This window comes from Calidris pugnax, unplaced genomic scaffold (assembly GCF_001431845.1).
Source record: "Calidris pugnax isolate Ruff unplaced genomic scaffold, ASM143184v1 scaffold32, whole genome shotgun sequence".
Lineage (NCBI taxonomy): Eukaryota > Metazoa > Chordata > Aves > Charadriiformes > Scolopacidae > Calidris > Calidris pugnax.
Genome location: NW_015090783.1, coordinates 8,283,098 through 8,299,868, shown reverse-complemented (window position 1 = coordinate 8,299,868; position 16,771 = coordinate 8,283,098). Strand labels below are relative to the sequence as shown.

Sequence of the window (16,771 nt, the reverse complement as noted above, 5' to 3'; positions counted from 1 at the left end):
CCCCCTCCCCTCCCCTGCAGTCCCCGCGGCTCCGCCCCCTCCTTGCCTTCCCCGCGCGCAGGCGCAGGCGGCGGCAGCAGCGCGAGGCGCCGAGCCGGGCGGAGGGGCGCGAGCTGCAGGCGCGGCGGGCGGAGGGGACGCAGCGAGCGCGCGGCTCTCCCGCCTTGCCCGCCGTCCGTTAGAGCGCGAGGCGCCAACCGTCGCCCGGCACGCGCGGCCGGCGGCTGAGGCGAACCCGGCGGTCCCTCAGAGCGGGCGGGCGAGCGTGAGGCGGAGGAGGCTCCGTTCAGGTTCCCTACTCGCACCGCCCGCGCGTTTCCAGGCGCAGCTCCCCGTCCTCCCCCTTCCTCTCTCTCTGAGGGGCGCAGAGTGCCCAGCCCGGCAGCCACCACGGACGCGGCGATGGGGGACCGAGAGCAGCTGCTGCAGCGAGCCCGCCTGGCCGAGCAGGCGGAGAGATACGACGACATGGCCTCGGCCATGAAGTCGGTGAGTGGGGCTGGTAGCGTGGCGGCTGCGGGTCGTAGCCGGGGAGGAGTGTGTAGGGTGGGTAGTGGCGGGGGAGGGAGAAAAGGAGAGGAAGTCCGGGCTGGTCTGAGGCGGGGTTGGGTCCCGGGGAGGATGCGAGCCGCCAGGTCCCACCCGTCTCGGCGAAGAAAGAAGGGCGGGAGCGAGAGCCAGACCGTCCCGCCGGGACACCTCGCCGCCGTGCGGGGCGGCGCCCGTTACTACCTGCCTCAGGGAGAGACGAGACAAACAGTAGCCGGTCCAAACTGGACCTAGATACTCCTTTTATTTCAAAACTTATTTTCTTCCTCCCTCGTTCCCTTCATTCCCTCGTAACGACTGCCCCGCAGCCCTCCCGCTCCCTTGGCTGTCCCTGCCCTGGGGGGTGTGGCTGTCCCCGAGCCCTCCTCTCGCCGCTCGCCCCCGCCCCGCCAATCGGGCGCGCGGTCCAGCAGTTTGAACGCTGCCCGCCTCTCTCCCCGGCGCGGCGGGAGCGCGGTGGATTCTTTCTCTGACCCTTGGTCAAGACCGGGTCCTTCCCCGCACGCCGCCCCTCCCCGGGGGGCTAGCGGTGAGGGAGGCGGGTTTGACCTTGGGGTGCGTCTCCCCTTCTAGGGGAGGCTGGGAGTGCTGGTCGGGTGGGATGGCAGCTGGGGCGGGGGGTGTCTGGGGAAACGGCGCGGCAAGAGCAGCCCCTTCCTTTTCTAGACGTTTCTTTTGCCTCGCGATAAAAGGCACGAACAGAGGCCTCAGCCACAAACACAAGCGCTCTGACTCACAGATGGTATAGTAGTTGCATCCGGGTGTAACAGTTACCCGGTGCACAGAGTTTCCCAAGCTTTAACGTTGCCTTTTTGCCTCTTCCTTGTAGGATAACACATTCTCAGTGCATTCCTTACCCAGTTCAATACTGGCATGTATTTAAACACTAAGTTACGGTTGCAACTCAGCTAATTTCAGAATCAAGTAATGAAAATCACTTGTACTGACCTGTCTGTACTGATACATAATAAAATTGCAGAATGATCAAACTTATTATGTCTAGTCCCTTTTTTAAACACAAAATATTTGCACATTCTGAATGTTAAGGGTAATGTTAATGCTAGTAAACAATTAGCAGTGTCTTTGCTCTGATTACAGTTGGTTTGTTCTTGCTGATCTGTCCTTTGTGAACGCCGAAAGACCCCAAGAGGAATAAAGTTTCCCTTGAGAGTATTGCTGTTAAAAGACACGAGAATATTTTTGAAAGAGCAGCTTCAAATGGAGTTTGTATTTTTGTGGTGGAGTCAATCTCTTTAGTCTCATTCAGGGTCTGTGATGTATGCCCCCCACCCTTAAACGTGGGCAGTTAAGGACACATTTAATTTTGCTGTGCTCCTTCACTCTTGCTATTTTGTCATAATAAATACTACAACCAATCTAGTTCTAAAGCAACAATACCTCCAAGTATCTTTATATCAGGCCCTAGATGTTAAAATAAACTGTATTTTCATGATAGCACTAGAGTTCTTGATACCTATAATGTAGTAGCAACTGTTCTGTTTATCTCTCAGATCTTTCAATTGCTAATTCTAAAAGAGGAAACAGAAACCTCTAAAATCCACTGCTGCTCTAGAATTTTTCTAGCTGTAGTTAATAGATAGCTTTTTATTTTTCCAAATATCACTGAACTATAGTGTGTGTATGGCTCCTTGAACATATGTGAAACAGAGTACAGTTGTTATGCTTCAGGAAATATGCACATAAAGTGTTTATGTCCAGTTGTCTTTTTAAACTGTCCTAATCACTGTACAATTTTCATTCCTCTTGGAACACATTGTCACCTGTAATGCTACTTTTGCTCTCAAATAAGTTGTATAATGATGAGCTTCTCTAATTGGGAGCTTGAGAACACTTTGTGAGATGACTCTTGAGCATTTATGAAACATTACATTATAGATGCTTTCAAAATACAGAAAGTTAAGCTGAATTTAAAAAGCAACAGTTTCCTTATTTTAGGCTGTTCCTATGCTGTTGCATGTCTATAATGTAGCATCTATTGGTTACTTCTCTCTCACAGGTGTTCACTCTAACATGGTAATTTCCAGAATGCTCTTCAGCGTTTGAAGTTGATTTTGTAGGTCTGAGCATAAGCTCTTATGAAATGTTGTTATGTGGGCTGTCTGTTCTCATATAGACATTCCTTCCAAGATTTCCTTCAATTTCAGGGATTGTAAATAACAGGTGTTAAGAGAACATTTTATCCCTACAGAATAATATTCAATTAATCTTTTTGCACTCCAGAGACATTAGACTTCCTTCAACAGGAAATCAGTGTTCTAACTCAGGTATCTATTCTCAATGCAGGATTTATTGATTTGAAAAGTTTATTTAAAAAAAAATTCATTCAAAATCTCTGCATATAACATCTCCGATGGTTTTTAAAGGCGCTATATGAAAATAGCCTGCTTCCAGTGTAAATAGAAATCTGAATGATTAATTTCAGTTCTGGGTATGTATCACCACACTCTACAATACACAGTGACATTGCCAACAGCCTGATAGTTGCTCCGAAAACTTAAAGTAACAAATTAATATTTTAGTGAAAGCGTATTTGCATGATTTTTGAGACAGAAAGAACACGGTAGGTGAAAAAAAAAAATATTTCTCAACACACTGTGGAAAAATTACCTTTTAGCATGAGTGTTAAAGGTTCTCATTTGATGGAACAAATGCTCTAGCATATTGAAAATACAGCATTGAGTACCTTTGGCTTTGGATCATTCCAGAAATGGTTTAGTGTTTTGGCTTTATAAACCTATAGTATTTTGGACAGCATTAATCCTAATATGTATTCTCAGTAGCTGTACTATGTTGCTTTTCTAGTATAACTATATTGCAGGTAGAGAGTAAAATGGGTCTGAGTTACATTAAATGCATAATTTTAAAATTAGTTGTGTGTGAAATACCACTACTCATCATGAAATAAATCTAAATCTTGGAATGATCTAGAGTTTTTTAAGCAAAATAGCTTGAGGTTCTAGTTTAATTTGTAGCATTGTATCACTGAGTTCTCCTTCACACCAGTGTCTGGTTTTGGGTTAATGAAGTAGGTGTGTGTAGGAGGGGGGAATGAGATGCCTTTAACATAAACAGGATCCTCCTCTGCTGTGAGATTACTTTCTCACTGTGGTTTTATACAGTAAATCTAGCTATAGAAGTTCCAATGCTTGATATGAAATGCTGGAGCCATTTGATGCAAGAAATTGCTCTGGTTTCTATTTGTGCAAAAATTATGAACTGTGTAACTTTGTATCAGGAGAGTTTTAATGATTAAACCTGACTTTATACTGGCTCAGGTACAGTCATTTTTGCAGCAGTTTGCTAAGAACTGGCTCTAGCTCTGACTTAGGTGCTCTGGCTAAAAAATCAGAAGTATAATCACATACATTCAGTTGACCTGGGTCAAATTCTACTGGGTAATCCAACAGCACATCATAGATCTGCTGTCAGCTGGGGAACCTTCACTTTGGGGTGTTAACCATGTGAAAGTAACTCAGCTTGGTATGACCTGTGTGGGATCACACACATGTAAGTAGTTTCTGAGCCAATACAGTACTGCCACAGTCATCAGCACGTTTAGTTAGGAATGCCAGGGCTATAGTCAAGATTCTTTTTAAAAATTCCCATTGTTTTTCCCAGTAACTGTGACAGAACTCTTTGGGCATAAAGCAGAGGAGGAGATATCTGTAAGTATTATGGAAATAAAATGGTTTAGCCTGTATTCTTATGAAAAGCAGACTGTCAGTCTGAGTGAACACTCTCAGCAGATCATAATCTGTGTTTTCAATTCCATCATCTGGCTCAAGACTGAAAATAACCCCAAACTTAAGTTGGAGAGAGAGGTGTGTTTGCATAGGGGAAGTACAAATTAACACCTGAGTATGGAAATATTACTTTGAAGTCATACTACATATGGCTTTTCATCATTTAAATGATTCCGTTTCTTCTAACAGCTATTATAAGAACGTGTATCTATATCTGAAATGTAAAGCTAAATTGTTGCAGTCCCAAGATCTTTTCTGTTAAGGAAAGGCTATAGGTAGAATGGAAGGTAGGAAGAAGTAAATTTCCTTCAGCATTTGAAGCTTTCTTTTTGTCTACATCATCCCCACATGTGAAGAGAAATGTCTCTTTTTATCTAATTTGCTGTATGTGGAAAAGATAAAACATTTTATCTATTTTATATCTATTACATCTATATATCTATTTTTCTCATTTTATCTAAAAAACTTTAGTTCCATAAAGGTCACGTGCTTTCCTTCGAGTCTAGTTTCTTGTAATACAGCTGTTACACCAGGGAGGTAGATGTGATTTTTTGATATATCTACATAGACTATTGGCATTTTTTAGCTAGCATGGGGGATAATTTTGCCACTTCCCTCTCAGAAATCACCAGCTTCAAAATGAGAAGGAAATAGTTCAGGACTAATGAAATAAAAATTAGGGGGAGGGGAATGACAGTGACGTCCTGAAGCATGTTGAAAGGTGACACCAGAAAGGAATGAGCTTCGCTCTGAGCATTGGAAACTTCTGCCACCAAAGAACAAGTAGTGTGACACTAGCAGTTTGTTACACTGTGCTCCACATGAGATTCTGCTTCCTTTGAAGGTGGTTATGAGTTTCTAGATTGAGTTAACAGAATCTGCCAGGGGATATAAATTATGCCCAAGAAAGGTGTGGCGTTGATACCCTGACTGTACCTTATCTGAAAATAATTTGCTTTGTGGTTTGAAGCTTGTGGCAGTGCTGTGTGTAGTTTCTGGCTCTGGTATGTTGTATCCATTATGGCAGCTGCTCACAAATGACTTCAAGCCATTGAAAATGGCTTGAAAAAACCAAAAAGCTTGATTTTTGTTTTGCAAGGTTTAGTTCCTTTGATACAGTGCTAAATCTCACTTTTTAAATTTTAAAACATGAAATGTCCTGTTTTCTTCTAAATGGAAATGTAGACAATTTGAAGAAACAAAAGAAAAATAAGCTGCTTTCAAACCTCTCTGGCTTTGACTTTTAGTGTGGTCTTCAGTGTCCTGACTTTTTTTGAAGCCAATGGTACTTTATGCCAGCTTGGTGTAGCTTTACTGTGGAATAGTAATACTTTCCTATCTGACTGTTAGGGCTTGCATTTGGAAAGGCATTTTGTTTGACCTAGGGATGTGTAACTGACAAACATTATTTTACTGTCTTTTCCAGAACTTTACAGGTCAGTTTTATTTTTAATTTGTCATTAATTGTTTCTATTTTTATATAGTCTCAGTCTTACTAGGTCAGGTTAAGTTATGTTACTTTGATGCTTATGGAGAATTTTAGCAAACTTACTCAACCCAGCTGATGCAACAGCTAAACTTTAACTAGCTATTCTAAATATAGTATGAAGATGCTTTCAAAGTTACACGGCGTTTTAAAGATTGTACTGTAGACCTACTTTTAATACTGAATGTTGAGTAAAGACCAGCCAAGATTACCACAGCTCATGCTAGACTTTGAAAGATCCTTCCTTCCTCTGTTAGTGTGATCTTCAGAAATTTCTGGTTTAAATATGATTTAAACACATTAAAAATACTTAAATATTAAATAAATAAAACATAAATTTAATGTTTAAATATTTAAATATTAAACATATGCTGTTAATCAACACTTGCATTGAATTTTCATTGTTATTAGGGAAGCTTGGAAGGCTTTTCAGGTGTAGGTTAGCTGCAATTGCAACAGCTTCTGTGCAAGTGGGCTTTATAAATCAACTTTTTCAGGGTGGGTGTTATGATGCATTTTCTGCAATTAAAAATTAATGGCACCAGAAGACAGTAAACTAGAGAAACACTTGGAATACTCTTTCAAGGCTAGTGGTATTCCTGTAGGATTGTATTTTGTCCATTGTGACAAACTGGATGGAATTTGAAAACAGATTATCTCCTCTTAAAAATACACCAGCTGTATAGCATAGTAAAAATTTAGGGTTCAGTACTCAAAATTCTTTGATGGTTCCCGGGACATTTATGTACTGTAAAATTCCATGTTGGTGTTTTGAATACACAGAAGACGTCTATCTATTAAAGTTTATATTAGGAAGTTTAAGAACCTACCTTAAGTAGGTACAAGAAATAATTATAACAAGGTTTGGGGTCACTTCATTCTTTTATCTTTAGTTATTGAATACTTAACTACCATCATTTGGGAGGATAGTTGGTTTGAAGCAGAGGGAAAGGGTAGAATGTGAAGGTAGCAGTTAGCTGAGGGTAAAGAACAGAGGTGGTAAGTGGAGGATGAGGTGAAAAATGGAGCTGATGATGTACCAGGTGAAGAATTAAGATAGCTGTGGTTGCAGTCTTATAGCTTTAATTTATTTCTTACAGAGTCTGGACTGCAAAGCCAAGGGATGGTATTTCTGTTACCATGGTCCTGTCCCACTAAGTCTCATCCTCATTTATGTTTGTGTCTTGTATACTTTTCCATGCTTGGTTTTCATTTGTGTGGCTAGTATAGCTCAGTATTACATTAACAGATCAAATATATTTTTTCTTTTAAATACTGTAAAGATAAGACAGGTGGTGGTGGGGAAAGATTTATTTGTGTGGTGAAATGATATTTAAGTTTTAGCAAAACATTACTGACTCCTTTAAATAAACCACTGTGGGAACTTGCACTGAACTTCGAAGCAAAGTCTTCCAGCACTGCAGGAATGACTATGATTATGATCATTAATCTTTGGTGGATTATTTTGTTTTTGTAAAATCAAATGCTGTCCAAATAAACTGTACGGAACAAAAAGATCTTAGCTGAGCCTTTATGTCTTGAGAGAGTTAATATCTTTACTAGAGAAGATGATACAGGTGGGTCATAGTAGAGATTGTTGGGAGGATGATGAGTGGAAGCTGTGAAGAAAACTATGAAGATGTCATTAGAGTTGATTCTTGTGCATTTCACCTTCTGTAGGTTGTCTCTACTTGTATTAGCCCAGGCAGAGCAGTGTCTTTCGGGGGTTTGGGTTCCTGAGCTATGGGGAAAAGCCTTTTGGACATAAAACTAATTAACTTAGAATTACCTAAGAACAAAACCTAATTTTGCAAGCAAGCTCTCTCTTGCTGTAATAGTTATAATTCATATAAGTTATTTCTTAGACTTGGAAAGGTGCACATTGGTTCACTGGTACACCACCAGTCTCAGAATAGCGTAAATATTTGTGACTTAATTATTTGTAGTATGTAAATATTTGGTTACAAACATTCTGGTGCCTGTCAAGCAGTGTAAATATGCACTTTTAAAGGAAATAGTTAATGATTTTAGTAATGTCTGAGCAAGGACAAGTTTACTTTCACATCAGAGTACATATCCATAGAATCCTAGTGACTTCTTTTAATGCAGTTAATGCAGTAAATGCTTAAAGTAGTGGAGTTGCACTTTTCACGCTAATTCATATGAGTTTAACTTCATGTTTTCAAATACGCAAAAGTAGAACAACTTAAGTGATTTTAAGCGTGATAGATTTTATTTCCTAAATTAATGCAGCAAGTGAAATAGGCCTAAATTCAGTATTAGAAGCATTATCCTTCTTCTATCTCAGCTTTTTGTAGTAGGAGCTGATAATGGCTTTTTTTCCTTGATTTCCTGTTCTATTTCTCTGCAGTTTCTTTTGTATCCTATCCCTGAAATTAGTCTGCAGCCACCAGTTAGCAGAAATCAGGGTAACTTTTGTATTAAATAGTATAATTGCACACTAAGTGACTGAGAGATACTATGAAACACTAATTCCATTTGTACTATGCAGAGCTTAATCATAATGACTGCAGCGCTTCCATCTCTGCTGTCGAATGAAAGCAAGCAGCAGGGGAAAGAAATGCAAGGACTGCACCAGTTTCCAGTGTCTGTGCTGTGTTCCAGATTCATAAAACTGGTATTTATTCTAGGTACATTTAAATTCATCGCTAAGTGTCTAGTCTGCATAATTATAGCAAAGACTTCCTAAAAAACCTGAACCTTCCTTCTGTGAGTGCTTCTTCATTATGCAAGCCTGACTCACTTTTATTCAGTGAAAGTGCTTTGCAATGGCTTCTAAATACCCATTCCCTTACAACAGAACTGTGGGCTTTTCACTGCAGAAACGGTTCTAAATTTTCAAAGTTACAAATTGACTCCTGTCTAGAAGGAATTGGGGGATCTAGAAGGAATTTTGAATCTTGCACTTCATGATGGAAGTAACGAAGGAAGTTAGTGTGCTCTTCTCTAAAACAAACCCTTTAAATTTAATCTTTGTCTGTATTTTCAGGTAACTGAGCTGAATGAGCCTCTGTCAAATGAGGACAGAAATCTGCTGTCTGTAGCCTACAAGAATGTAGTTGGAGCTAGACGGTCTTCCTGGCGTGTCATCAGCAGCATAGAGCAGAAGACTATGGCAGATGGCAATGAGAAGAAGCTGGAGAAGGTTAAAGCCTATAGAGAGAAGATAGAAAAGGAGCTCGAGACAGTCTGCAATGATGTTTTGGCTCTCCTAGATAAATACTTGATCAAGAACTGCAATGACTTCCAGTATGAGAGCAAGGTCTTTTATCTGAAAATGAAAGGGGATTACTACCGCTATTTGGCAGAAGTTGCTGCTGGAGAGAAGAAGAACAGTGTTGTGGAAGCCTCAGAAGCTGCCTATAAAGAGGCTTTTGAAATCAGCAAAGAGCACATGCAGCCCACTCACCCAATTCGGCTGGGGCTGGCACTCAATTTCTCGGTGTTCTACTACGAAATCCAGAATGCTCCTGAGCAGGCCTGCCTTTTAGCCAAACAAGCCTTTGATGATGCCATAGCAGAGCTGGACACACTAAATGAGGATTCCTACAAGGACTCCACTCTCATCATGCAGTTACTTCGAGATAACCTCACTCTGTGGACGAGTGACCAGCAAGATGAAGAAGCAGGAGAGGGCAATAATTAAAAGGCTTTCCTCCGATCCCTCTTTCATCCACTTCACCATCCCCATTGTCACCAATATTTCCTTGCCACAGTCACACTAAATATCTAGTGCTAAGCATATCTGTATTGTACAGCTGTTCAGATCTGCTGTCCACTTTATCAAGAAGCAGTTTCAGATGAGTCTTCATGGGCATTGATGGATTGATTGGTTTATTTGCCCTATTTATCTTAGTTGTACTTGAGCAGTGCAGAAAGATGCATAGTAAATGAGGCATTTTTAGTTTGCCTGTTGATTGGAAAGTATGGGAAAGAGTAATGGAAAGGGATTGAAGATAATTAGATTCCCGTTAATTTTTTTTTCCATTTGAAATGAGCTGACAGTTCTGTTAAGCAGTACATTTTGTGCATGCAAAGTAAATTAGCCACCCCAAATTTTTTTTTCAGTCAATGAAAAAACACTTAAGCTGATGTGAAATGACAACCCTGTTCATCAGTTTACAATAAACTGTTTGAAATGTGAGGTTTCGGTAGCAATTTGGGTTTTTTTGCCTCTAACTTATGTGCACAGTTTCTTTTAATTCAGTGCATCTACCTAAGAGTTTTGATACTTGTAACCTTTTGCAGTTGTTTTGAAGAATCATGAATTTATTTTTTGTAAACTCTTTGGCTGTTTAGTTGTCTGTGTATTCTGACAACACTATGTCAATATTAGCCCATGTTAAGATGGATGACTGAGATGCCAGACTTCTAAATTAAATGTTTTGGAATTAAATGAATAAAATAAAATGCTGCTTCGGGGATGTTATCTCTACATGAGCTGTCCTGTCTTTTGTTCAGAGCAGAGACTGAGTTACCTAACACATCACTGATGGGTTAAAACGTATTTAGTCAAAAGTTTAATGACAAGTTGCCTCACGTGCTAAAAAAAATATGTAAAAATATTGGTATGCTGAAAAGAAGAATAAAAAGCCACCAAACAACAAAAACCCACACTACCCCCTCCTGCCAAAACCCGAAACACACACTGCCATCTAGAACATGGTATTGCTCACTTGTATTAAAGCGGTTTCCAAAGATACATTTAGTTTTCTTGGTAGAACAGGTAAAGTGCAATTCTGCTCAGGAGCTGAAAGGTTGTCAAGAACGTTGTTGTATCAATGTAGAGACCTGTACTGGCTTCCGTCCACTGAAACTTCTACACTTTTTTTCTGAAGTGCCAACCACCAAATCACCTTTACACATGAAAACCCCAGTAACATAATACACATTTACCTGCTTCAAACAGAAACAGTATTTTTTCTTACAGAATGCCTCTCTGTTTTAGCTCACTTAAGCCTAGTCCCTAAGCTTATTTAGTTGTTTTTGGTTTTGTTTGTTTTGGTTTTTTTGCTCCCAACAATTAGTGTATATTTATTGGTTCTGTACTTTTTTTCTGTAATGGTATGTTACAGAAGCAGGAAGAGTTAGCTGTTAAATCCAGACTGCTACTGGCATCTGAGGTGCTCCAAGGTCTTGTAAGTTCTCATTTATCTAAATCTATTTTTCAATTACAGTAATTTACAATAAATATTACTGGTCTGAATACCCACTACAACAGTGCATTGGTTATTTTTAAGTATCTGGCAGATTAAAATTTTTAATGGTAGATTTGTGTGTATTTATATATTCTATCGCCTAGGTAATTCTAGCTTTATTAACATCAATAAAATTGGTGATAACTGAAAGAGTAATGCAACATCTAAAATATAGGAAAATGCAGATCCTTGATGTTGTGCTATTCTATAATCTTTGAGGTGCTTGACCTAAAGTAGTTTGAAGTGAGTACTTAATAAAAATTACTACTGTCTACCAGGGCCTATTCTGGAAGACACTTTTTCTTATTTGTTCCTGTTCTGTCAAATAATATACAAGTCCCTATTTTTCAGTTTCTGTTTTTGCAAGTAAACCTGCAGGAGTCGTCTTGCCAGTAATGCCCATTTGGGCTTTACGTGTCTCCTAGATTCCTACAGCTTCTCTTCCTTCCCCTCAGATCTCCTTACCTGCCCCTGAGGAACCAAGGTAAAACCTGGCAGTAAGACTGCTTTTTTATGTTGAAACACACTGGCTGGTTAATGATTAGTATCATTGGCAATCACTAGGTTTATTTTCTGATTGTAGAAGTACCCCTGTCTTTTTTCTTAATTCAGAAGCTAAGGAGTCCTTTCGCTCCCTAGCTACTGTCTTGTGCAGATCCTTTGTCACAAAACTATGAGCATTATATAGTCCGTGAGTCCGTCTGCAGGTCTGACGTCTCTGGGCTGGGCAGTTGGAGATCAACTATTGGCCTGGTACACGAGATCCAAAATGGAAACCAAAGGGCTTCCGTAGAATGGTGCAGTTCCTGGGTGCTTTAGTGATTTCTGTTAGGAAAATGTATAAAGTACATACTAATTAGGTGGTTGTGGTTATCTCTATTGCCCTTAACCTAGGTAAATCTTTGTTGGGTGTTACAAAGTATGAAATTCTATTTTGAAACAGCTTACTGACTCTGCTGGAAGGGTGGGTTCCCTTCTCCCAAGCAGTATAAATTCCAATGTATAAATCTGTTGTAGCCGTAAGTATCAACAGATTAGAAGAAAGTTGCATATTTGGAAGCTATGTGAAAAGTTGCAGTTCTTCATCCTCTCTTGATGAATCACTGCTGCATCACACATTCTCTCTAGGTGACTGAAGCCATTCTGGCAATTTGTTTATGTAGAGGCCATGAGAATGATGCTGGAAACGATGGAAAGTTAGGAATGCTAACTGTGGGGTTTTGCCCGCTGGACTCGGTTCGCTGGCCCTGACTGTCTTGAAAACTAGGCTTTGTACCAGGTATCGGGATCGAATAGCATAGGTAGACACGGTTGGAAAGTAGCAACTGTCTTCTAAGAACTTCACACCTCATGCTAGGGTCTTCAGAGGAACTATCCCAAAGAATTAGGAATAACAAGAGCTTCCCAATTGAAAGTCCTGACATAAAACTGAGCAAAATGACATGAATTTTGTCAGTGAACTGTCAAACACAAGGTTATTGTCAGGTGCTCCTAGCAAAATAGCATTTGGTGAAAGGGAAAAGATTCTCAAGTTTACAGACTTGCCTCCCTCTGAAACATGGAGGAGTCAAAATTTGTTATGAGGAACAGCTGACAGGGCATGTTTTCCTGCAGGTGGTGGCCTGTGTTTGTGCTGAGCCACCTGTGGGTTTGAGATTATTCAAGGTACACTCTCAGTACACCTGAGTGATGATAAAGTTCTTTTGAGGGTGATGGACTTAGAGGCAGGTGGGTGAATTTATTGGGTGTGTTCAAGTACCTCTGTGCACAAGGTCACAATACAAGAGGTGGTTCTGACTTCATTAAAACTGTGGAAACACTGACTGCACTTGGGTGTGCCCTTATTCTGGGTGATCTGCCTTTTTGCTTTGTAGTAGTGGATGCTTCCTTCAGGACAAGGTGAATTACTTAGCTAAATCTTCAAATAATCTGTATTTTTTTTTTCAGGAAATTCATTAAATATAATTGTCTTATTTCTGTCCTTGTTGGGGATTCATAAAACAAGTGTTGACGGACACAGTTGTGCTGCGTGGTGACTGCTCCTCTAATGAGTCTTAGGAAGTCTTCTAAGTCACATTCTTTGACCTGTTTCTGCCACTAGCAGTGTATTAGATTTTCAGGAGGAGAACACATACTTCTCCCATGTTCTCCAGTTGTCAGTGAATGATCCTTTGGCATGGAGAACATGTTTTTGTGGTTGTTATTTGATAGGAGCCAGAAGAGAGCAGGGAGCTTTCTACAGAGCAAGGAAAAGAAATGCTCCAGTGCAATCTGTGTTCTTACTTCTGTTTCAGAAGCTTTTTCATTTTCTGGGCCCCAAGAGCTATATTCTTTTTTTTTGGTAATCCTTATGGTGGCAATGATCTGGAGGAAACCAAAGCAGATGAATAATAGCACATGTTGTTTATTGCAATATTCTTCAGTGGACTATAGGATTCAAATATTTTGGAGTTGGTGTTTCTCCTAGGTGACCCTCGAGTCATGTCATCTGTCTCTCAGTCTTTAAAATAAACAAAATCCTAGGCTACACCAAATTTATTGTTTGAAGACACCAGATGTACTCCCCAAAAGTGCTTAGTTGAAGTTCACGACAGTCTTTGAAGCAGAAGTAATTCAAATGGTGTGAGGACCCAATGGAAAAACAGGAATGTTTTCTTTGCATTGCCTTATTTCAGGCATGATGGGGTGCTTGCTAATTTGGACATGGTGAGGGTTACACTGGTGCATAGGTCCACCGCAGCATTTCCCTCATCCAGAGCCAATCTTTACTGTGCCTTTCACAGACAAACTTTGTTGAAAGGTTAAGTCACTCGGGGTGTTCATACGGAATTAGGAAGGTATATGGGTATCCTTGGAGTTTTAGCAGCCCGATAGCTGCTAACAGTAAAACAGTATTTTATGTGGTATCCTATGAGCTCGAAAGCTGAGGGATAGTCAGACCTTAAGCTAATATTGTGTTCTTTGTAGGGACAGAGATGCTTTCAGTCTATGTCCTAATCTGCTCAAATATGTTCAGATTTTATATAAACGGTTGCATTCCTCTCTTAGACTACACACACATGCCACCACCCCCTTTTAAACCCCACACTAGAACAGAATGTACCATTGCTATAGGAAGCTAAACTTAAGCTGTATGTAATGGGGCCTTATCATGCAATGTCAGTGATGGCACTGAGCAGCGCTGAATTTTTAGGCAGGCAGAAACCTTGAGAAGAGTAATGGGGTTGAGATTTCTGTGGATAACACACATCAGAGAACCACAGTTACTCTGGTAAGTAACCATTTTTTTCTAGTGACTGCTTTGGTGTAACTATAGTTTTGAAAATATTTTTTTTCCGTGTTGTCTTTCCGTTGTATATAACTTCTGTTTATGGTTTTCCATCCTCAATACTGGCACTTGTGACCTAAATGTGTAAGTCGGTTGCACTTGTGACCTAAATGTGTAAGTTGGATGGGCTGACTTCTAGAGCCAAATGTATTTCTAAAGGAGCACGAGGGTAGTTCCTGACCTGCTCCCTTGGCTTCTTCCAGCAGCTGCGATAGGCTGCTGTATGGTAATCTAGAAAAGAAATTAAGGTAGCTCAGGTTGAGGGAAATGAAAATACTGGTTGTATTTTAAGCCTTATATGAGAATGGTTTAATAATAATGAAAGTCAGAAGAGTGAAACCCAATGCTGATGTACGTCATCAAATATTCTCTGTCACCCTGACACCAACCCAAAATACTTTAAGAAACCAGTTTGAGTTTAAGGGCAGAGAAAAAAGGAAAAATATTTCAGTGCTTTGGATTCTTATTTTTAATTCTATCCACACCATATATTTGAACTAATTTAACACAGATGGCCAAGAAAAGAATTACTAAAAAACAGTGCAACAATGTAAAAAAAAATTGTCGAATATCTTTTAGGTTTATTGAAGGAGATCATTGAAATCAGTGGCACTTTTTGAAGAGTGTGAAGTTAATTATACACATAATGGATAGAGGATGTTTAGATCTTGTTCTGAACAAACCTAAAGTAATTGGAGTCCCACGTAGATGCAGATAGTTTAGTTTCTGAGTTTTAATGATTTCTGAGATAAATGAAGACAATTCCAAACACTGAGGTCAGGCCAGGTGGATGTTTAATTAGTGTCAGAAATCGAGCCACCTGTTAAAAAGAAAGCCAGGCTTCCAGCTGCCTTTACCTGTATGCCCCCAAGAAAGCAAGTACTTTATTGGTACAATTAGTTTCCCAAACTAGTCCCAGGTAACTGTTCTTCCATATAGTTGTACAGTCACTGTGACGTCTGTAAGAAAATAATGTATAGGTATGATTATTCGGGCTCCTCATTTGATTTTTGTGCTTATGTCTACGTAGTATGAAGATGGGAGATAAGTGTAAAATATTTCCGGAAATATTGCAGGAGGCAAGATACCTTAGAAGTTAAAGAAGTTTGTCTTCTGTGTGTGAAAGAGCAAGATTAACCACTGGAATATTGTAAAATACCTTCAGAAAAGGGCTATTTCAGATAAGAATGTTTTGGAAGCAGGTAAGACAAAAAAGCTTAAGGAGAGTATGATAAGTTCAAAAAAAGGTTTCCATGAAAGCATACACTACCATGCAAAAATTTTGGAAGTCCTTTTGTAAGGCTAATTCCATATTTTGTTCTATTAAGTAATAAAATGTCAAATATGAATAACAAGGAATGTATCCTGTTTTAAGACTATAAACTGATTTAGAATATGCAAGTTTCTGGATTATTATCACTGTTATAGTCATCTTTCACTAGTTAGACATATATGAAAAAATAGCAGACTTTCACTATTATTGTTCCCGATGAAAAAAAAACAAAACACCTTTTGAGAAAAAACGTAAGTCAACAATTACATAGCACCAGGAGCAGCAAAAATGTAGAATGAGCTGTTCTTTCTTTTTTTCTCATCTTTGATCATCTTTTGATAATTTTACTTTCTACAGATAGCGACTTGACTCAGCACACTTAATAGACTCCTGTAGGCCTTAAATCTGTAATGTCATTTGCAGAACTGATCTCTTTTGGACCATATAGCCATTCCTTTAATCTCCTCAAAAAAATATTTTGAAACATTTTTGTTTCTGCTTTCAGCAAAAAATTGTTTCAAAGCTGAAATTAACAGCCTTTTGTTTCTTGTTTTAAATTAAATTTTTAGATTCTACATCTGTGTTTTAAGTCTTATGTATAAGGCCTGATATGCAATGAGCTAATAATGATAAAGTCTGATCAGCTAGTTCTACTTGCTGAGTACTTACAAAATTAAAATAAAATACTTTTTGGCTACTATGAAAAACTATGAGGAAGATTTTGTACACAGGGATATTTATTGAATGTTTTGTCCAAATAAATTTTGTACAAATTGATTTCAAGGTAGTACAGTATAAATTAATTCCATCAGGCGATTATGCAGAATAAATTGTCAGCTTTAGATTTTCATGAATATTTAAGATTTATTTTTAGGGTAGTTTAATTAGATGCTTAAGTATTTCCTAGAAATACGAAAACTGCATACTGAAAGCATGGCACAGTAGTTATAACACAATTTTCAAGTTGGAGGAAACAATCTAGTACAGTATGTCTCTCTGCCTTGGTAAGTGCAATCAAGTGAGAAAACACTTCGTTGGCATTAAGGTACAGTTAGGGTGGGTACATTGTTAGACTATAAATATACTGTAAAGTACTCTGCCCCAAAGAGTTTATAGCCTGGGGAAATGAAGACGGACTGTTTATAACTAAAT

At 39.4% G+C, this 16,771-nt stretch overlaps 1 protein-coding gene across 1 annotated transcript; it reads left to right on the top strand.

The window, feature by feature from the left end:
• Nucleotides 1-53: 53 nt before the first annotated feature.
• On the top strand, nucleotides 54-10,255 carry YWHAH (tyrosine 3-monooxygenase/tryptophan 5-monooxygenase activation protein, eta). The gene is made up of 2 exons (XM_014963080.1): nucleotides 54-489; nucleotides 8,810-10,255. Exons 1-2 carry the CDS (start codon nucleotides 403-405, stop codon nucleotides 9,464-9,466), a joined length of 744 nt encoding a protein of 247 aa, XP_014818566.1. The 5' UTR covers nucleotides 54-402; the 3' UTR covers nucleotides 9,467-10,255.
• Nucleotides 10,256-16,771: the final 6,516 nt, after the last annotated feature.

Excerpts from the sequence above, each read along its gene's own strand:
- YWHAH (XM_014963080.1), top strand. The coding sequence starts at position 403 with ATGGGGGACCGAGAGCAGCTGCTGCAGCGAGCCCGCCTGGCCGAGCAG. Across the intron at positions 490-8,809 it reads TGGCCTCGGCCATGAAGTCG|GTAACTGAGCTGAATGAGCC; the intron begins GTGAGTGGGGCT and ends CTGTATTTTCAG.